Source organism: Aotus nancymaae, unplaced genomic scaffold (assembly GCF_030222135.1).
Source record: "Aotus nancymaae isolate 86718 unplaced genomic scaffold, 86718_ANA_hifiasm-v0.15.2.pri h1tg000011l, whole genome shotgun sequence".
NCBI classification, from domain to species: Eukaryota; Metazoa; Chordata; class Mammalia; order Primates; family Aotidae; genus Aotus; species Aotus nancymaae.
Window position 1 is genome coordinate 20,525,914 of NW_026988422.1, and position 22,073 is coordinate 20,547,986.

Below are 22,073 nucleotides of genomic sequence, written 5' to 3' on the forward strand. Positions count from 1 at the left end.
CTCGAACTCCCACCCTCAAGTGATCCACCCACCTCGGCCTCCCAAAGTGCTGGGATTACAGGTGTGAGCCTCCCCACACCGCCTAAAATATTTTAAAAGTTAAAAAAACTGGTGTGTTCACTTAGAATGTGTATTCAGTTGAAACAATGTAATCTTCAGCCACAGTATCTTCCATATATGTAGGGCTGTTCAATTTGTGAACCAATATTTAATTCTCATGGCAGTCGAAATTATTATCTACATTTATAGATGGGAAAAAATTGAAGTTCAGAGGTGCATATGATTTGTTCAAGCCTGCATAACTTGAAAGTGGTAGTCCTGAGCCTCATCATCTTCTCCCTGTATTCTGTCTACTATCCTACTTAATTTATCTAAATGCAAAAGAAGGCCGGATGCAGTGGCTCACACCTATAATGCCAGCACTTTGAGAGTCTGAGGTGGGCAGATCACTTGAGGTCAGAAGTTTGAGACCAGCCTGGCCAACACGGTGAAAACCCGTCTCTACTAAAAATACAAAAATTTGCCAGGAGCAGTAGTGCACACCTGTAACTCCAGCTACTTGGGAAGATGAGGCATGAGAATCACCTGAACCCAGGAGGTAGAGATTGCAGTGAGCCAAGATCATGCCACTGCACTCCAGCCTGTGTGATGTAGGGAGACTCTGTCTCAACAAATTAATTAATTAATGCAAAGCAAATATTTCTTATTTTAAAAGTAATCATTGATCTGTATTCAGTTGTGCTGTTGCATTTTTATGTATAGGAAATGAACAAGGAGGAAAAGGAAGATAAATATCTAACAGAGTCTAGGGGGTTAAGAGAATTGAGATAAACAGTAGAAACAGATTACAGACCAAAAGACTAAAACAGCTTTCTGCAATTGAGAAGATTTTTTTTACCCACTGTTCCTCCCTGCTTCAGGGAAGAAAGGGTACCAGCTGTGATAAGGCTGTTTGGGACTTCCTCAGGTTAGCTAATACCGGTAGGCCTCAGGCAAAGAAGTTGAGTAGCAGCCCTTTCTGCACCACGCTTCTTTAACCTGCTGTGTTCCAGACGTTCACAAACCTTTTCCTTACTGAATGCTGTAACACTTACACTCTTTCAACAACGGCTTCTTCAGGATAAAATATTCTCCTGACTTTGAAAAAAGAAAGGCCAAAGTCCTTTTCAAAGTGAAATATTTAGTAATTTATATCTAGCTCCTAAACTGTCCTCTTATATTTCAGAATGGTACAGCTAACCCACATATGTGGGGTACTTTTCCTTCTACCTTTTAATTTATATGAAATAAGGCGGTTTGCGCTGGCTCATACCTGTAATCCCAGCTCTTTGGGAGGCTGAAGCGGGCAGATCACTTGAGGTCAGGAGTTTGAAACTAGCCTGACCAACATGGTAAAACTCTGTTTCTACTAAAAATGCAAAAATTAGCCTGACGTGGTGGCAGGCGCTGGTAATCCTAGCTACTTGGGAGGCTGAGGCAGGAGAATCCCTTGAACTAGTGAGCCAAGATGGCACCACTGCACTCCAGTCTGGGCAACAGAGTGAGACTTTGTCTCAATAATAATAATAATAATTTTATATAAAGTAAGCTTAAGGCCAACTTTTGATTTTTATGTTATCACTATGCTTTGCTTTTCTTCTTTTTCTTTATCATTTTTTATTTTCCTACCCAGCCTAAATGCTTTTATACTTGTGGGATGGCCTGTTTTGATATTAAAGGAAAAATAGGCACATATAACATATGAAATGTATCATTTCCTATTCTACCCCAACAAAAATCTTAATAACCCACTTCCTCCAAGAAAAATTTTAGAGAGCTGTAATTAGAGTTTAAACTGACAGTAGGTGGCTGATGAATACAAATAATAAAAGATAAAATTCACCCATCTGTTTTACAAAGGCAACTTTGAGATTAGTTTGATTCGTACATTTTATATCAAGCTCTTTCTCAATTCTGATTTTAACCAGAATTGGAACTCTTTTAAACCCTTAACTCTTTGCTATTACTATAATTGCTAAATTAGTAGGTATTAAGACTTGAAATGGTGACTGTAGTGGACTTTTTCATAGCACAGTGAATATGTTTGTTGTGTGTTATTGAATGGGAACATTAGCTACCAGTGATACCAAACAGCAATTCTGTGGATGCATGACAGCCCTGGTAATGCCAGAAGCAGCAACTAAGAAAATGCTTTCTAAAATCTTTCTATGAGAAAGGTATTTTTAGCCATTTTTCAGGCCTAACTAATCCTAGCTGTGGCAGCTTTACCAAGTAAGGTTGAGTAGTTGTAGGCAGAGAAGGAGTGACACCATATGTTGAGAGATAAGAATTACAAGACTTAAATTCTCATTGGCCTAACAATATGTCTACTTTGTATAAACTTACAAAAGTTAGATAAATTCTGTATTTATATCTGCCCCTGCAAAGAAAAAAAATGCTTTCCAATTTCCACAGGTAAATATGTACTGTACAACATTCTCTATATCTGCGATTTTATTCCAATTGCCTGCCACAGTTTTATGACTGTTGGTTGTATTAGTCCATTCTTATGCTGCTTTAAAGAAATTCCCAAGACTGGATAATTTATAAAGGAAATTATAAATTTATTTATAAATTAAAATTAATTTATAAACTGAGTTTAATTGACTCACAGTTCTGCATTGCTGGGGAGGCTTCAGGAGACTTACAATCACGGCAGAAGGCAAAGGAGAAGCAGGCACCTTCTTCACAGGGCAGCAGGACAGAGTGTGTGCCAACATGGAAAATGCCAGACACTTATAAAACCATCAGATCTTGTGAGACCCACTCACTATCACAAGAACAGCATGGGAGAAACTGCCCCCATGATCCAATTATCTCCACCTGGTTCCACCCTTGACACATGGGGATTACAATTCAAGATGAGATTTTGGGTGAGGACACAGCCAAACCATATTATTGGTAGAAGCTTCCAAGCTGCTAGGTCACAGATGAAGGACAATTTATTACTTATGGCAGTAGCAGCAGCAGAATATCAGCATTTTTGTGCCAGTTCCCTGAGCTGCAAATCCCACAGGGTGATGTGAAGAAAGCCAGATGATATCCATATATGCATTGGGTTGAATTACAGGAAGGAACAGTGAACTTAGGAAACCCAAATCTTTAGCTATGGGCAGTAAAAATGTCTGCCTTTTGCTCCCAAAGTAGACACTATCTTTGTCTTCCAAGGTTGTTTCCGACATGAGGGAACAAGAGCAAACAGTGCCTCTCCTTGAAAGACATGCAGAAACATGTGCGCCCGTGGAGAATTATCTCCCAACATGACTAGTACTTTATTTTAATTAAATTTTATGAACTAACACCTCTGTCCAATATCAGAGGTTTTTTTAAATACAAATAAACTAAATGACACAACTTAATTTCACAAAGGTTGTGTATTAGTTATTTATTGCTATTACTATGGACTGAATGTGTCCTGCCATAATTTATATACTGAAACCCTAATCCCCAATGTGATGATATTTGAAGATGGAGTCTTTGGGAGATAAGTAGGTTTAGATGATGTCATGAAGATGGAGCCCCCATGGTGGTATTAGTACCCTCATAAGAAGAGGAAGAGACCAGAGCCCTTTTGTTGTACCCATGTGAGGACAGAACAAGAAGGCAGCCCTCTGCAAGTCAGAAGTAAAGCCAGGATCCCTGCCAGAACTGAAGTGACTGGTACCTTGATCTTAGACTTCTCAGCTTCCAAAACTGTGAAAAATAAATGTTATTTAAGCCATCCAGTCTATGGTATTTTGTTATTGCAACCCAAGGAGACTAAGACAGCTGTGTAACAATATTACCACATACCTGATGGAAATACATATTTATTATCTCACAGTTTCTGTAGGCCAAGGGCATTACTTAAGTGACTTCTTTGATTAGGGTCTTATAAGATTTGAATCAAGCTTTCAGGCAAGACTGTGGTCTCATCTGTGGTTTTACTGGGAAAGAATATGCTTCCAATCTTATGTTGTTGACAGAATTCAGTTTCTTGCTGTTGTAGGACTAAAGGCTTTGGTTTCTTGCTGGCTATCAGTTGGAGGCTACCCTCAGCTCCTAGAGGCCTCTTGTAGTTCCTTGCCACACAGGATTCCCCAACATGGTCACTTACTTCTTTGAAGCCAGCAATGGAGAGAGAGCCACCCAGAAATATGGGCATTACAGTCTTATATAAGAGAATCATGTAATTACATCTATCCTGTCACGTTTGGCATATTCCATTGGTTAAAATACTCAAAAAGAAGGGATCACATGAGAACATGAACACCAGGAGGTCAGGATCCAGGGGGCCACCTTAAGAATCTGTCTACCACAGGTTGATTATCTAAAGTGAAAACTGATTATACAAATGGAGTCATTCCTGTTATACCCAACTAAAATTTAGAGATAGAGGACCATAGGGGTGAAAAAACACTCAGGTCTCAAAAGCCTGCTCCAGAAACTATCCCACAGGCCCAATCCAATGGAACAGCTGCTAACAATTTTAAGACTAGTTTGACAACAAATGGCTGCCATCAAAGCTTGTTTTACCTGGTAACTTTTGCCACCCAGCAATCAGAGCTCACAAGCTCCTGCAAAATGCCACAAGCACCAATGAACTTTCTTTCATAACAACTTATATAACCTTTCTCCTTTCCCAATGAAACCCCAACCATTTCCTTTTTTCCGAATATATTGGAGACCACCTCAGTTTGTGTGTTTGTCCCAGATTATAGTCCTATATCTTTGTTTATTCCAAAATAAACTCTTTTTGCTTGGAGATTAGTCTCTATATATTTATCTGTTATTGACATTACATGCTGTCAGAAGTGAGATGCAAAGCATATTCACTTTGGAAAGATAATGGCCCCTGGAACTATGGTGTGCTCACAGTCAGACCCCTTGAGCCCCCTACTTCTGCTAGTGATCTTTTTTCACCCCAGTGAGTCTTTCTTGGGTTATACATCTTTTTTTTGTTTGTTTGTTTTTCCTCTAGATTTGAGTTATTCAGCTTTATTTGGGATTTCTTTATGAAGGGCCTTTCCTCTCCTATTTATAAGAGATTTGAAGAAGGCTTTGTCATTCTTCCCAATGAGTATGTACTTTACTCTTTGGTTCATTTTGTGTGCTTGGTTTTTATTTTGGCTTTTGTGTGTTTGGCTCTGCACTGACTCACTTGGATACATTTATTTACAAATGGACTTCCCAAATTCAAAGATATACCAAAATAGCCTCCCCACTGGGGACTCTAGCTTGTTACATGCTTAAGTAGTACTATGGTCCATCTTCCTATTCTTTCTTACCTTGATGGACCAATTACAATAAAGAAAATTTGGAATTACAATGGCCATCTTAGGGTTCTCTTGAACTCCCTAAACTTGTTTTTCTTGAAACTAAATTAGAAGGCCATGGCTACAAAATTAAATTGCCTGAAAGGGACATATACTTTAATTGGTATCTTGAAACATCTAAGTGTATCCAAGCCTTAAAAATCACCCAACTCCAAAATGTCATCTCTAAGTTAACTGAGACAACTGAGATAAACAACTAAAAGGAAGATTTTAAAAGGCCTTCGAAACTCAGAATCTTTCTGTTCCCCTGGCACTACCACCTCTCTCTTCTCTCTACCCTTCCCTTTCTGAACACCCCACTCAATCCTGACACTTCCTCCGCTACTACCCTCCCAGGTTCTGATCCCCATCCTCAACCTGTAAAAACTCATCCCTTTAAGGTTAGATTCACTAACAATCCTGAGGTTCCTTAGATTGCCTATGTCCTTGGACTAGAATTTCCAAAAGTTGCCCAGGACCCTCTTTGCTTTGCTGATGAATTTAACACTACAATTGAAGCTTACAAGCCCAGCTTCTCTGATCTTTATCAACTTGTCCACATGCTTGTGGGAGAAGGCCAGGCTAATCACTGGATGAGAAAAGGCCAACTGTGGCTGGATGTCACACCTGTAATCTCAGCATTTTGGGAAGCCCAGGCGAGCAGATTGCCTGAAACCTCAACCATTTCCTTTTTGGGGTTTCCTTTTTTTCCCCTAAACTTATTTTTCTTAGAACTAAATTTGAAGGCGATGGCTACAAAATTAAATTGCCTGAAAACTCCTGAGGTCAGGAGTTTGAGACCAGCCTAGCCAACATGGCGAAACCCCATCTCTACTAAAAACACAAAAATTAGCTGGGCTGGTGGCGTGCATCTATAATCCCAGCTACTTAGGAGCCTGAGGCAGAGAATCACTTGAACCCTGGAGGCAGAGGTTTCAGTGAGCCAAGATCACACCACTGCACTCCAGCCTGGGTGATAAAGTGCAACGCTGCCAAAAAAAGAAAGAAAGAAAAATGACAATTGCACACACCCTGTATTAGTCTGTTTTCATGCTGCTGATAAAGACATACCTGAGACTGGGCAATTTACAAAAGAAAGAGGTTGAATTGGGTTTACAGTTCCACGTGGCTGAGGAAGCCTCACAATCATGGCAAAAGGCAAGGAGGAGCAAGTCCCATCTTTCATGGATGGCAGCAGGCAAAGAGAGAATGAGGAAGACACAAAAGCGGAAACCCCTGATAAAACCATCGGATCTTGTGAGACTTATTCACTACCACGAGAGCAGTATGGGAGAAACTGCTCCCATGATTCAATGATCTCTCACCAGCTTCCTCTCATGGGAATTATAGGAGTTCAATTCAAGATGAGATTAGGGTAAGGACACAAAGCAAACCATATCACACGCCTAACAGAATTTAGAAAGACCCATCCTCTTCTCCCTAGAAACTGGCTTATAATATTGGGAGCAGGCATGACAACTTGCAGAAAGTTTACATAGGGCCATACCCAAAGCATTCCCTAATGCCATTGATTGGAATAAAATTCAAGCATGTATCCAAGAATCAAATGAACCAGTTCATAGCTATTATAACAGACTCCAGATTGTATTTAAAGAGAATTTTGGCCTTCCCATGGCCATTGACTCTATCAGAATTGCCATTAACCTTATGTTTGTTAATGGTCTCTCCTAACAATTTGCTCAGTTAGTAACAAGAGCTTTCATGGAATGAGAATACATGCCAATCCTTTACCTTGTTAATTTGGCAAATCAATTAGATAGCACCCTAGAAGAAACCAATAAAAAGAAGACTACTAAAATCCCAAACCTCCAATTACAACAGATGAAAGGTCCCAGAGAAAACATTTAGGGCTCTGAATGGCACTACTACTCTAATTCATGAAACTCCCCTCCTGGCATCTGTCATTATGGTGAACAACCTGGCCACAGGAAGAAAAACTCTTATAAACTTAACCAATCTAAATAGTCTTCATTTAGCCCTTTGACTCCTACCTCTTAAAGAAAGGGATCCAAAAATATACAGGAACTTTTTCCAATTCTTCCCCTTAACCTCCTTGGCAATGAGGTCCTACCCGTTCTCATCGACACAGAAGCAACCCTATCAGTGCTCAATCCCACCAACCTAAGCCAGGCCCTACCTTGGAGTAATACAATTATTCAGACGGTAGGAGTTCCTAATAAACCACTGATGGCATTTCTAGCCCAGTCCATTGCTTTTTGCCCTGGGCTTTTACAAGATACCTATCCTTTTTTACTAGTAGAATCTGTTCCAGATTGGGAACAGATGAGATTAAAAAAAAAAAAAAAAAAAAAAAAAAGTCACGCTGGCATCTCTTTATCCCCAAACAGAGGCATAATTTTGGAGTCTGATAAGCCCAATAGCCTGTCGAACTCTACCAATAATCTCCCACTCATTTGTTATGTTTTCCCATGCACTAAAGAACTCTCCATCGAGTCTCAGAGTTCCCTATTGGAACAGAAAACTGTCTCTTTATCAGCCACATCATCAACAGATGTTGGGAGAATTCCTAATGCACCCTCAATCAAAATCCAAATTGATCCAACCAAGCCCTTGCCAAGTATTAAACAATATTCCTTAACCAAACTGCCTTAGATCCATTATTGAAGAATACAAAACTCAAGTCGTAATAATTCCTTGTACCAGCCCCTAACACTACCACCCTCCCAGTAAGAAAATCTAATGGTTGAGGATGGAGAGTTGTTCCGGATCTCCACGCCGCAAATAATATTGTTATACCCTGTCACCTCATGGTCCCAAATAAACATATTTCTGTTCCCAAATCCACATACTGCTAACTTCTATACCTACTGACAGTGAATTTTTTGCTGTTATTGACCTCTGTAGTGTCTTCTTCAGCATCCCTGTTAATCAAACTAGTCAATATCTGTTTGCCTTTACCCAGGAAGAACAACAATATACTTGGAGTGTTATGCCTCAAGACTATATGGAAAGCCCTTCCTACTTTTCTCAAATTCTGAAAGCTAATTTACAAAATATGGCTTTTCTTCAAGGCTTACCTTTACTAAAACATGAAGATAATTTACTTCTTTGTTTTCTCTCACATAGGTAGCCTGTGAGATACACAGTGTGCATCTTTTAAAACTTCTGGCCACAAAAAATCATAAGGTTTTTAAGAAAAAATATAACTATAATTAAGACCAAAGCTAAATATCTAGGTCATCTGACTTCTGGAACAGGACTACATTTGGGCCCTGAACAGATCCAAGGTATCCTGCAGTTCCCCAAATCCAAAACTAAATGGTAACTCAGAGAGTTTCTTAGACTTGCTGGATACTGCAGTAACTGGATACTTAATTGCTCAACCCCTGTACACCCTACTCAAGATCTCTAAACCTGATCCCATTGTTTGAGAAGAATCTAAAAATATTGCATTTACTAAATTAAAGGAAGAATTACTAAACCCCCCTACCCTCAGACATCCCAATTATCTAATCCTTATTTTCCTTTTTGTTTATGAAAAAAAGGAAATTCTTTGGGTGTCCTAACTAAAAAAAAATTGAGAATAACACTGCCCCTATTAGATAGTACAGCCAATAACTAGATAATGCTCCTGTTTTGGAACTATTCCACCTACTGCTCTACTAGTTAAATCTACAGAATATGTAATCATGAGATCTCCTTTGACCACTTTTGTTCCTCATTCTGTTAAAGCTCTTAAATTCCCATCATACCCAATATCTTTCTACCAGTTGTCTTAGCTCTTACGAACTTCACTTACTAGCTGCTCCTCATGTAACTTTCTCTAACAATTTTAATCCTGCATCTCATTTACTGCTTCTTTCTGAGGAAACTGCCCCATGACATTTGCCCCTGACTATCTTTTGGCTTTCCAAAAAGATTTGCAAAAGAGTCCATTAGACAATGCTTAACTGTCATGGTTTACAAATGGATCATATTTAAAGGATGACACTGGCAAAGAGTGTGCAGAATATGCAATTATTACCTCTTTTGAAGTATCTGAAGCTAGCTTTTTACCTGTGGTTACTTCTGTGAAACAGGCTGAGCTTTTGCCCTTACTTGGGCTTGCCTCCTTGCTAAAGGGAAATCTACTAACCTATATTTACAGGCAGTAGGTATGCTTTTGAGGTTGCTCATGATTTGGGGGTGTTATGGAAATAATAGGTTTTTTCACTTTCACAGATGGCCAAATTACAAATGGATCCTACATACAAGACTTACTGGATGTTATCTAGCTACCAGCTGCTTTGGCTATTATCAAATTTTCTAGATATTCAAATCTACATTTTTATGGAAGTGAGAGTAAACCACTTTGCTAATAATGCAGCAAAGAATGCTGCTATTAAAGGATCATTTGATCAAATATCTGTTATGGCCCCAGTAAATGAACTTTCAACAAACAATTTAAGAATAATTACCAAAGAGGCCAGGCACAGTGGCTCATGCCTATAATCCCAGCACTTTGGGAGGCCGAGGCAGGTGGATTGGTTGAGCCCAGGAGTTTGAGATCAGCCTGGGCAATATGGCAAAACCCCATTTCTACAAAAAAACACACTGAAAAATTATCTGGGCATGGTGGTGCACATCTGTAGTCCCAAGTACTCAAGAGGCCGAGGTGGGAGGATCAACTGAGCCCAGGAAGGTAGAAGCTGCAGTGAGCCATAATCAAGCCACTGAACTCCAGCCTGGGTGACAGAATGAGACCCAGAAAGGAAAGAAAAAAAAAAAGAACAATTACCAAAGATGCACAGAATTGGGCATCAGAAGGCAAAAAACAAAATTGAAGTCAAAAAACAAAACAGAACTGGGCACGGTGGCTCACACCTGCAATTCCAGCATTTTGGGAGGCCAAGGTGGGTAGATCACCTGAGGTCAGGAGTTCAAGACTACCTAGACAATATGGCAAAACTCCGTCTCTACCAAAAATACAAAAAAATTAGCCAGGTGTGGTGGCATGCACCTGTAATCCTGGCTACTCATGAAGCTGAGGCACAAGAATCGCTTGAACCTGGGAGGCAGAGGTTGCAGCGAGCTGAGATCTCGCCACTGCACTCCATCCTGGGTGACAGAGTGAGACTCCCCCATCTCAAACAAAACAAAACAAAACAGGCTGGGCACGATGGCTCACCCCTATAATCCCAGAACTTTAAGAGGCCGAAGTGGAAGGATTGCTTGAGGCTAGGAGTTTGAGAGCAGCCTTCACAATACAGTAAGAACCTGTCCCTACAAAAATAGAAATAACAAAATTAGCCAGGTGTGGTGGTATGTGCCTGTAGATCCAGCTACTCAGTAAGCTGAGGCAGGAATATCGTTTGAGCCCAGGAGTCTGAGGTTGCAGGGAGACATGATCACACTGCACTCTAGCCTGGGTGGTGGAGTGAGATCCTGTCTCAAAAACAATAACAATGAAACCAAAAAAGGACCATGATCTGGTTTGATGAGCAAAAGGAACTCTGATTTGAACCTGATAACAAACCAGTTCTTCTAGATTCAAGGAAATATCCACTATTAACTACAGTACATAATTTGACTCATTAGGCAACTGACATTAATTTCTTTCATAAAACAATATTGGTGGGGAAATATTTTAAAAGCCACTAAAATACTTTTTTTTTTTTTTTTTTTGGAGACAGAGTTTCGCTCTTGTTACCCAGGCTGGAGTGCAATGGCGCGATCTCGGCTCATCGCAACCTCCGCCTCCTGGGTTCAGGCAATTCTCCTGCCTCAGCCTCCTGAATAGCTGGGATTACAGGCACATGCCACCATGCCCAGCTAATTTTTTGTATTTTTAGTAGAGACGGGGTTTCACCATGTTGACCAGGATGGTCTCGATCTCTTGACCTCGTGATCCACCCGCCTCGGCCTCCCAAAGTGCTAGGATTACAGGCGTGAGCCACCGCGCCTGGCCGTCACTAAAATACTTATTTGACTTTTATGACTTGTCCTACATTTAACCTAGGAAAATCTGTATAGACTGCTCCTGGACATTTAAATTTACCCAATAGGCCATTCAAGGTTTGGCAACTGAAATTTTTCCAACTACCTCCTTCCCATGAGTATACATATATATTGGTTATGATCTGTATGTTTTCCCATTGGGTGGAAGGCTTTCTTTGTAGATAAGCTACTGCTTCAGCTATGGCCAAACTTCTCTTTGAAAAAAATTATCCCTCCCGGCTGGGTGCAGTGGCTCATGCCTGTAATCCCAGCACTTTGAGAGGCTAAGGTGGGCAGATCACGAGGTCAGGAGTTCAAGATCAGCCTGGCCAACATGGCAAAATCCTGTCTTACTAAAAATATAAACATTAACTGGGCATGGTGGCCCACGCCTGTAGTCCCAGCTACTCAGGAGGCTGAGGTGGGAGAATTGCTTGAACCTGGGAGGTGGAGGTTGCAGTGAGCCAAGATCATGCCACTGCATTACAGGCTGGCAACAGAGTGAGACTCTATCTCAAAAAAAAAATTATCCCTCCTTGGGGAACTTCCCTTTAGCTTCACAGTAATCGGGGAACACACTTTACTGGCCACATGGACTTCTTACTATGCTTACCATGTTATAGGACTTATATTGTGCTTAATATCCCCAATCTTCTGGCCTGGTAGAATAAACAAATGGAACCATAAGTTTGCAAAATGTATAGAAAACTTGAACCTCACTTAGTTTAAAGTTCTTCTCTTGGTATTATTATTTGAGAACCACGGCTTTTAGAGCCCACACATTTCCACCTTTTGAAATAATCACAGGTCATCCTATGCATTTAACACCCTGACTTTGACCCTCAATTGTTAAAAGGAGAGATACCATAATACTGTAAGGGAATTATTACAGTAATGGACAAACATTATATTTCGGTAGAAAAATCTTTTCACAGTGTGCTCCTGGAAGACAAAGACCTAAAGCACCAAGACCTAAAGCTACAACCTGGTGATTTTGTCTGTTTTGAAAAGATACCTATATGAAGACCCTCCAACCTCATTGGAAGGTCCCATATCAAGACTTTCTCACCAATCCCTGTATCACCAAACTCAAAGGCATCGACTCACTGATCTACATCTCTCATTTTAAAAGGGCTTCTACTTCTGCCTGCGCCAGTACCCCAGCAGGTAATTTAAAGTTAAAGTTTACCTGAATTGAAGGAGATGACAATTGAATAAACTGCTATTCCCAAGATGTCCAGACCTGGCCAATATACCCTTTTCCTTTTATTATTGGTCTCTTCTTATGTGATTTTATTTTCCTGGAAAAATAATGCTCTAACTTGCATTTTCTAATTTATTTCCAAAATAAGAAACATAACTGATTTGTTGGATTTGCTACCAAAAAAACTTTGATCTCCATGATGCAAGTGAACTCCTGGTCTACCTCATAACAGATTTTACTGATACTCCCCATGTCACTGTTCTAATTATACATCTAATCCTTTTTACAAGGTCAAGATTTTAGACTCACATATTCAGATTTCCTGTTTCACCCTAACGTTACCTAAGATTTACAAGAAAGGCCTTGAAGTTAGATTAGGATTATGCAAACAATATGCTGATAGAATTCAAGAGAAAAGAAATTTGACAGCTTATAAAAATATTTATGACCTTGGTCCTCTAATTGTTGATGACCACCAACAGTGCAATAGTTCAATAATAGAACCCTGGATAATTACTGTTAACACCTCCCTGCAAGTAACTGTTAATGCACAAGATAGTCCATCTACATGGAATTACCTCGTGTGCCACATTGAGATACATTTTCATCTGTGGGGGAGTCTACAGTCAACTCTATTGATGGGCAATATCATGTCTCAATAAACGGAAAATAAAGCACCAATGTGGTCTGGGATATTTCTACATTCAATTTAAACTAACAAAATCTGAACATTGGTTGACACTTACTTTCACCATCATATTAAAAAAGACATTCTACCTAGGGGCATAAACTCAGCAGGACGGGCCTCAGTTGTCAGATCTTTCTTCCTTTGGATTGGGGTTAATACCTTAGAAATAATAGTGAGAAATTTATCCCCAACTATCAGAGCTCCAGCTGACTCCACAGCCAAAGCCACAGCAGCTCAACAAACTTCTTATTTTCTTGCTAAAGTAGTTTTAGATAACCACAATGAGTGGTTATCTCATTATCTATAATCACTCACAGATAACAGGATTGCTCTAGATTGCTTATTAGCTGAACAAGGTGGTATTTGTGCAATTGCTTACACTAGCTGCACATGGAAGTAGAAAACACAATTATGAAAGATAAAGGAACATGCCACCTGGCTCCAGAAAGTTCCACCCAATGCATCTGGACTTTTCAATCTGTTTAGTGACTTATCTTCAAAATAATGTTCATGGTTTAGAGCTATTTTTCAAACTGAATTCATTATACTATTGCTCTTATTCTTGACATTACCAAAGCTAAGTTACATTCTTGTTACCAGTCTAATCTTTGTAAGGCCTGCTTTCCTAACAGGATAATGTTAGTCCAGTGCTTCCAGATGATTGCTAATGCCTGTGTGACTAATAAGATGGAACCTAATTCCAGGTGGACCTACCCTGTAAAGGTCTTTTCTTTTGGCCCCTTTGTTGTCTAAATGTGGCTTGGGCCTCTTCTGCTGACTCCTATTGACTCATATTTTCCCTCTAGTGTGGGATCAGAACAACTAGACAAGCACCTCCCAGCACTGAGGGATGATCAAGCCTATCTTCAAGGACAGTTGACCAGTGATGCTTTCAGAGAAAAACTTTGGTCAAAAAAGGGAAATGGGGCGCAGTGGCTCAGGCCTTTAATCTCAGCACTTTGGGAGGCTGAGGTGGATGCATCATTTGAGGTCAGGAGTTCGAGACCAGCCTGGGGAATATGGTGAAACCCCGTCTCTACTAAAAATATAAAAATTAGCCGGGTCTGGTTGCATGTGCCTGTAACCCCAGCTCCTTCGGAGGCCGAGGCACAAGAATTGCTTGAGCCTGGAAGGCGGAGGTTGCAGCGTGCGGAGATGGTGCCACTGTCCTCCAGACTGGGCAACAGGGCAAGACTATATCTCAAAAAAAAAATAAAGTGGGTGAGGGGAATGTGAAAATTGATTATCTAAATGGAGTCATTTCTGTCATAACTAAAATTTAGAGTGGTGGGCCATAGAGAAAAAATAAATACGAAAACAAAACTCAGGTCTCAAAAACCTGCTCCAGAAACGGTCCAGCAAGCCCAATTCAATGAAACAGCGATTTCAGTTTTACAACTAGTTTTTCAAGGAAACAGCCACCATGACTTTAAAACCAGTTTAACTTAGGAATTGCGGCCACTGACAATCAGAGCTCACCAGCTCCTGCAAAAAAATGTTGCAAGCACCAATGAGCTTTCTTTCATAACAACCCACATAATCTTTCTTCTTTCCCAATAAAACCTCAAGCATTTTTTCGTTCTACCACATATCAGAGACCACCCTGGTCTATGCATGGGTACCAGATTGCAATCCTATTTCTTTGTTTATTCCAGAATAAACCCTTTTTTTGCTTGGAGATTCATCTCTCTATTTGTTATTGATAAAAGATAAAAAGCTAATAAGAGACTGTGTGGAACATACACACAAATGAATAAAAGTTTGTGAACTAGCTAAAATAAATGAGACCAAGCCTGTGTATTTTTGTCTTTAGCTCCTGGTTGGGAAGAATTTCTTCCATTTTACAGCTGCGAGACCATCAGCCAAAATTCAGAACACACTCCAATAAGTTGCAAAACACTAATCAAAATCAAATGCTAGCTGCAGCCTCAAACTCCCGGTCTCAAACTATCCTCCCACCTCAGCCACCTGAGTAGCTAGGACTACAGGTGCGTGACACCACGCCCAGCTAATTTTGTTGTTGCTGCTGCTGTAGAGAGAGGATCTCACTATGTTACCCAGCGCGGTCTCAAACTCCTGGCTTCAAGTGATCCTCTTGCCTCAGCCTCCCAAAGTGCTGGGATTATAGGCATGAGCAACCACACCTGGCCTAAATGCTGAGTATATGTTAAACTAACTAGTAAATTTAAATTTTTACCTAATGAGCCAGATTAAACTGGAAATTTTGTTTTCTAATAACGTTTGTTTTGGTTTTTTTTTCTGATTGAACTGACATGTTTTCCAAAAGTACCAAATGCTGATGTAGTAGCATTTAGAAGCTAAATGTAACTACTACATAATGTAGTAGTAAATGTTACTATATAACATCTATTACATAGTAACTTATAGTATGTAACTGTTAGTTACATAGCAGTTACACTTTGCTACTAAATGTAACTGAATAGCATTTGCCTACCGAATGTATATACTTAAACACATGTTTACTTATATTTAGCTACTAAACGCTATTCAATTACACTTAGTAGTGAAATGTAACTAAATATGTGCTTAAGTATATGAATTACATCTTTAACAGTCATGCCTATTATTTAGCCCTACATTTGCCCTTTGTATTCTTACATATTTTAAGATGAATATCAGATGTAGTTCTAGGTAAATGGGAAACTCATGATGCACAAGGACAGAAATGGAGAAATTGGGAAGACAATTGGACTTATGAAGATGGATAGTATTGTAACATTTATTGGGCACTTGCTGTCTACCAGACTCTGTCCTAAGTCCTTTGTAGGTGTTACCTCCTATAGTTTTCCCTAATATTATTGCTGTTTATTCTCATTTTAGTGATTTGGAAACTGATGCTCACGGACATTAAGTAAATGCTGAAGATCATACAAACTTTTAGAACCAAGATTCAAACCTAGGAAATCCGATTCTAATGTTCATGTAGTTAATCACTCTATCAAAGTTTCTGCAGTATATGAAAGTGTTTTACTCAGGATGTATTGAGTTTGACTAATTGATGTTTGGTCATTTGAAATTGAATATCTTAAAGATTGTTAAGGTATGAAATCGGCAATGAGACAGAAATGAAGGTCATTGATGGCAGACGGTACACAGATGAATAATTCATTCAAATGTATTTTCCTTTAGCACCTGCTTTGTACCAGGTGCTGGTGTAATCAACTCAACGGATTCTCCTTGCCTGCTGCCTAGACAGAGTCAATTTATAAAGATAGGGGAATTGCAGTAGAGAAAGAGTTTAATTCACCCACAGCAGCTGTACAAGACTGGAGTTTTGTTATTACTCAAATCAGTCTCCCCAAATGCTTGGAGGTTAGGGTTTTTACAGAGATAGTGTGGAGGGCAAGGGGGTAGAGTAGGGGCATGGCATGCTAATTGGTTGGGTTGGAGATGAAATCATAGGGAATCGAAGCTGTTCTCATGGGCTGAGTCAGTTCCTAGGTGGGGGCCACAGGACATTTTGGCAGGTCCAGGTGGGACCACTAATTTTCAGAAATGCAAAAGCCTAAAAAGACGCCTCAAAAGGCCAATCTTAGGTTCTACAATAGTGCTGTTATCTTCAAGAGTCATTGGGGATGTTGGAAATCTTATGACCTCGGAAATAATCCTTGGTAATTATTTATAATTCAGGCCCCTCTCATCCTAATTTTGTGGTCTTTCACTCATTTTATAAAAACTGTTTAGTTTTTAGGAGGGGCTATTATCATTTAAACTATAAACTAGGCCAGGCACAGTGGCTCGTGCCTGTAATCCCAGCATTTTGGGACGCCAAGGCAGATGGATCACCTGAGGTCAAGAATCCAAGACAAGCCTGGCCAAGATGGTGAAACCCTGTCTCTACTAAAAATACAAAAATTAGCCGGGCGTGGTGGTGGACGTCTGTAATCCCAGCTACTCAGGAGGCTGAGGCAGAGAACTGCTTGAACCTGGGAGGCAGAGATTGCACTGAGCTGAGATTGCGCCACTGCACTCCAGCCTGGACGACAGAGTGAGACTCTGTCTCAAAAAAAAGAAAAAAGAAAAAAAAAATACAAAGTATTATCTGGGTATTGTGGTGGGCGCCTGTAATCCCAGCTACTCTGAGGCTGAGGCAGGAGAATCGCTTGAATCCGGTAGGCGGAGGTTGCACCACTGCACTCCCGCCTGGGCACCACTGCACTCCCACCTGGGCAACAGAGAGAGACCCCGTCTCAAAACAAAACAAAACAAAACAAAACAAACTATAAACTAAATTTCTCCCAAAGTTACCTTGGCCCATACCCGGAATGAGCAAAGACAGCCAATCTGTGAAACTAGAGACAAGATGGAGTCAGCCATGTCAGATTTTTCTGTCATAATTTTCTTAGTTATAATTTTTTGCAAAGGTGGTTTTACTGGCCTAAGAGATATGAATGAATTCAGGATGAACAGGGCATTTGAGGTCTCTGGTCTCATAGAGCTTAGTGGGACGTGATATGATAAATAAGCGAATCCGTAAAATTTCAGTGCTATTAAAAAAATCAAGATAATAGTGTCTTCAGATGTGTTTATGGAGGCAGCTGGCTATTGACTACCTTAGATAGTTTATCTGATAAAACGAGGAAAAGTCTTTTTTTTTTTTTTTTTCCTGAGACGGAGTTTCGCTCTTGTTACCCAGGCTGGAGTGCAATGGCGCGATCTCGGCTCACCGCAACCTCCGCCTCCTGGGTTCAGGCAATTCTCCTGCCTCAGCCTCCTGAGTAGCTGGGATTACAGGCACGCGCCACCATGCCCAGCTAATTTTTTGTATTAGTAGAGACGGGCTTTCACCATGTTGACCAGGATGGTCTCGATCTCTTGACCTCGTGATCCACCCGCCTTGGCCTCCCAAAGTGCTGGGATTACAGGCTGGAGTCACCGCGCCCGGCCTTCTTTTTTTTTTTTTTTGAGACAGAGTGTCGCTCTTTCCTCCCAGGTCTCCTCCCTTCTCCCTCCTCCCCCGTCTGTGCCCCGCCCCTTACCCATGCGCCTCTGCGGCGGTTACCATAGCGACGTGCACGCAGCAGCCCCGCCTGACGTGCTCGTCCCCGGCTGGCCAAACTAAAGACGCGGCGCCATGAGCCACGCAGTAACCTTCCAGAAGCCCCCGGCCCAGCAGCAGGTGTCTCAAACCCAGTACCGGGAGAGGTCGCGGGCCGGGAGCCACGTCTCCTCGAATCGAGCGTATGATTTTCTGTACGGTAAGGGCCTCCCCCGACCTTCCTCCTCATCTGTCGACTCTTGGGCCAGGTGGGCTCCCAGATGGTGGGACCCGGCCAGGGTTGTGGCGAACGAAAGACCACTCTCTGGACGGAACTCTTGCCCGCGTTGTCAGTGGTCGGGTGAGGGGAGCTCCCAGCCCTCCGGGTGGCTGCGCTCGGGGTGGCGTCGGCGGTGCGGGTGCGTTCCACTTCAGGGGGGCGGTCTTCCTGAATCCCACTCCTGGCGTTTTGGTATCCAGAAAAGTATTCAACGGTTTGTAGACCCCCAGATTCACTCAACGTTCCTGCATAAAATGCCCGACGAAAATGATCTTCTCTCCCACTCTGAACAACTCCAAGTTTGTCGAAGAGAAGTGCCAGTTTATCTCACGTTTGTTTTTAGTTTTTCTTTTTCTTTTTTTTTTTTAAACTTATTCGTCAAACATTATTTATAGGCTAGGTCCGCTGGCTCCTCTTGGGCCAATAAAGCCCCAGTTTATTTTAACAGCTTGGTTGTCCATTTTATGTTCTCTCCAGGCTTCTTGAGTTCCTTAAGTTCCTGTTGTATACGTTTTTGTAGCTTTCTGAACACCTATTCTAGTGCTGGTACGTATACTAGGTGCTTCAACAAATAAATGTTTATTGAATTTGCCGTTGCAAGAATTGTAACCAGCTAAGCATGATTTTTTTTCCAATTTTGCTGTCTGTAATCCCACGTTTTTCACCGTAACCCTGCACTGCTTTCAACAGTGCGGCGTTGCCTCTGGGAATCCCAGGGTCTCTTTTGTGTGGATATCTCTAGGGCACACGTTCCTAGATAGAGGCTGTGTAATGATTGCTGACATATTCTGGCCAGTAGTTTTCTGTATTCACTCTTGGTTTGAAATAAATCAAGTTAGCTCCTGTGAACACATCACCATGCCTTTTTTTCACAGGTAATTTGAGAATGGGGACAAACATCTCCCCAGTTTTATTACGCTACCTGTTTCTTTGATGCCTTAGTGTCTCTTTTGCAGAGGATTTGCTACATGTTTCCATGTCCGTTGTTAAGAACAGAAATTCATTCAGAGTAGATCAAATGAAAGTTTGGATTGTTATAAAACAATCCCACCGCTATTCATGGACAGGAAGTGGGCAGATGAGAACCTGGATGGGGAAGATCAGAACTAAGATGCTTTGTTCTCCTTCATTCTTTCTTTGACCTTATGATCTTTCACCTTGTTAGGGTTTCCATATTTAGCAAATAAAAATGCAAGATGCACAGTTAAACTTGAATTTCAGATAAATAATAATACTTTAGCATAAATTTATGTCCTATGAAATATTTTGGGACATATTTATACTAAAAAAATTAATCATTGCCTATCTGAATTTAAATTTAACTGGACATCCTGTATTTTATCTGGCAACTCTAGCCTTCTTTCTATGTATACTCAAGCCCCAGGTGATGATATTTTGGTCAACAGTGGACTACATATGTGATGGTGATCCCATAAGATTATAATGAATTTGAAAAACTCCTATTACCTAGTGACATTGTAGCTGTCACAACATTGTAGCGCAATGCATTACTTTTTCTACGTTTATATAAACAAATACCATTGTGTTACAATTGTCTACAGTATTCAGTACAGTAACATGCTGTATGGGTTTGCAGCCTAGGAGCAATAGGCTATACCATATAGCCTCAGTGTGGGAGTAGGCTATACCATCTAGATTTGTGTTAAGTACCCTCTGATATTTACACAATGATAAACTCACTTCATGACTCATTTCTAAGAACGTATCCCCATCGTTAAGCAACACATCACTATGCTTTCTTCCTCCATATGACAGAAAGCCTCTTGTGTATGGATTTCTCTTACTAGGACAGGGACTAGTGGCATGCTTCTTGAAGAATTAATCCTAAAGCTCACCACCAATTGTATAGAGTCTTTGTGTGTTGTAGCTGAAAATTTAAGTTAGAAATTGAAGATTGGTTGTTGGCTGGCCAATGAGTTAACTGGCCTTGGGCCAGGTTTCCACCTTGACAGAACTGTAGTGGTATGACCACATTTCCAGGCTTTTTTGCCCTTCCCTACGAAGCCCTGTATGATTGTCCCCTGTTCACTTCTCCAGCCTTTTCTCTACTCTCTTTTCCCTCCTTCATTCTACCTCATTCCTCCTGGTTTCTTTACTACTGTTCCCATCCTAGGGCCTTTGCTGTTCTTCAGATGTATCAGGCATGCCCCCATCCTAAAATGTTCTTCAGATATCCATGTAGCTAACTCCCTCACCTTCAAGTCTCCTTACATGCCACCTTCTCAGTGAAGCCTGCCCTGACCACCCTAGTTAAAATTGCAACCCAATTTCCTTTACCCAATTTCTTCTTTTTTAGAAATAACAACCCTCAAATTCTAATGTGTAATTTGCTAGTTTATTATGTTTGTTGTTTATCGTCTCTCACGAAGTTAAAGATTTTTGTCTTTTTGTTGATGTATTCTAAGCACTTAGATATAGTAGCCAGTCAATAAACGTGCTGAATGAAGGAGCAAAAAGAGCTTGAGCCTCTTGCAGCTTTTCAGCCTTGGTGGGAATATCCAATGTCTGCATTCAGTAAGTCATATTCGTTGGGTAACTAATGAATTATTAGGTTTTAGGAATTGACACACTTTATCCAAATTCAAAAGAGACCTATTTCTAAATCACAATTCCCAGTTTATTAATTTCTGTATGTGATACCATGTTATCTAGACTAGCTGATCAGGGTATTTGCCTCCCCAGGGACAAGTCTACTTGGGAAATCAAGTGTATCTGAAGGCTGCTTGTTAATTTAATGGCAAATAAGTTGATTGTAAAAGATGGTACAGTATAATCAATCATGAATACTCCTTGTCACTTTAAAGATACACCTGATAAACAGATACTTATAACACCAGGGCAGTATTTTGCTGGACTTTGTAAAAATAATAGTCCCATCATCAGCAAACTTATAAACTTAAGGGGTGAATTCTGAAGATTGCTGATCTTTTTTTTAACCATGTTCACCAATTCTGAGATGTCATATGGTTTGCATCTTTCCAGTGCACCAAATATGGGAGATAGTGTATACATGTATTGCTTCTTTCACTTGCAAATTGGCATAATGCATATATACAAGGTCTTTCCTCTTGAAGAATTTTTTGGGCTACCCAGGCTCAGAAGGAGTTTTGTTCATAGGAGAGAAGAAAGTGTGTCTAGGGTATAGTACTTGAAAACATGCTAGGCTTTCTTTTTGCATCCCACTTCCATAAGCTGACTTAGAATACTCAGAAAAGAAAAATATTGACAACTGCCACTTGTAGAAGTGGTAGAGTAACAGGGCCACATGCACAACAGAGCGTGAGCTGCTGCAGTGTCAGGCAATATGTAAACTTTTAAATTTGTTTTTCAATTAAGAGATTACATTAGTTTGCCATTTTTCTCAGCCTAGGGGTAGATGTGTTCTATTTGTTATGCTACTTGATTGTTTATTTTTCAGATCCATTATTTATTGTGTCAAGTGAGAAGGACCACACACAGGCAAATATCCAAGCCACCCTGATTCGCAGCAGACTGGTATGTCTAATTCATCAACCAAGGCTACGTAATGAACCTGAACCATCTAGTTTGCTTAACTGCATTGATCAGATTGACTAATCACCAGATCTTTA

General features: G+C 40.5%; 1 protein-coding gene across 2 annotated transcripts in view; it reads left to right on the forward strand.

Moving 5' to 3' along the window:
• The first annotated feature begins 18,251 nt into the window (after positions 1 to 18,251).
• CFAP91 (cilia and flagella associated protein 91) overlaps positions 18,252 to 22,073 on the forward strand; it is a 57,723-nt gene continuing 53,901 nt past the window's right edge. Inside the window, exons 1-2 of one of the 2 annotated variants that reach the window (XM_012463927.2) lie at positions 18,252 to 18,402; positions 21,902 to 21,978. In XM_012463927.2, coding sequence (XP_012319350.2) covers positions 18,279 to 18,402; positions 21,902 to 21,978 — 201 coding nt within the window. In that variant the 5' untranslated portion in view covers positions 18,252 to 18,278. Of the gene's footprint in view, positions 18,403 to 19,951; positions 20,998 to 21,901; positions 21,979 to 22,073 lie in introns of those variants that run through there. The other variant, XM_012463929.3, reaches the window with a different exon arrangement.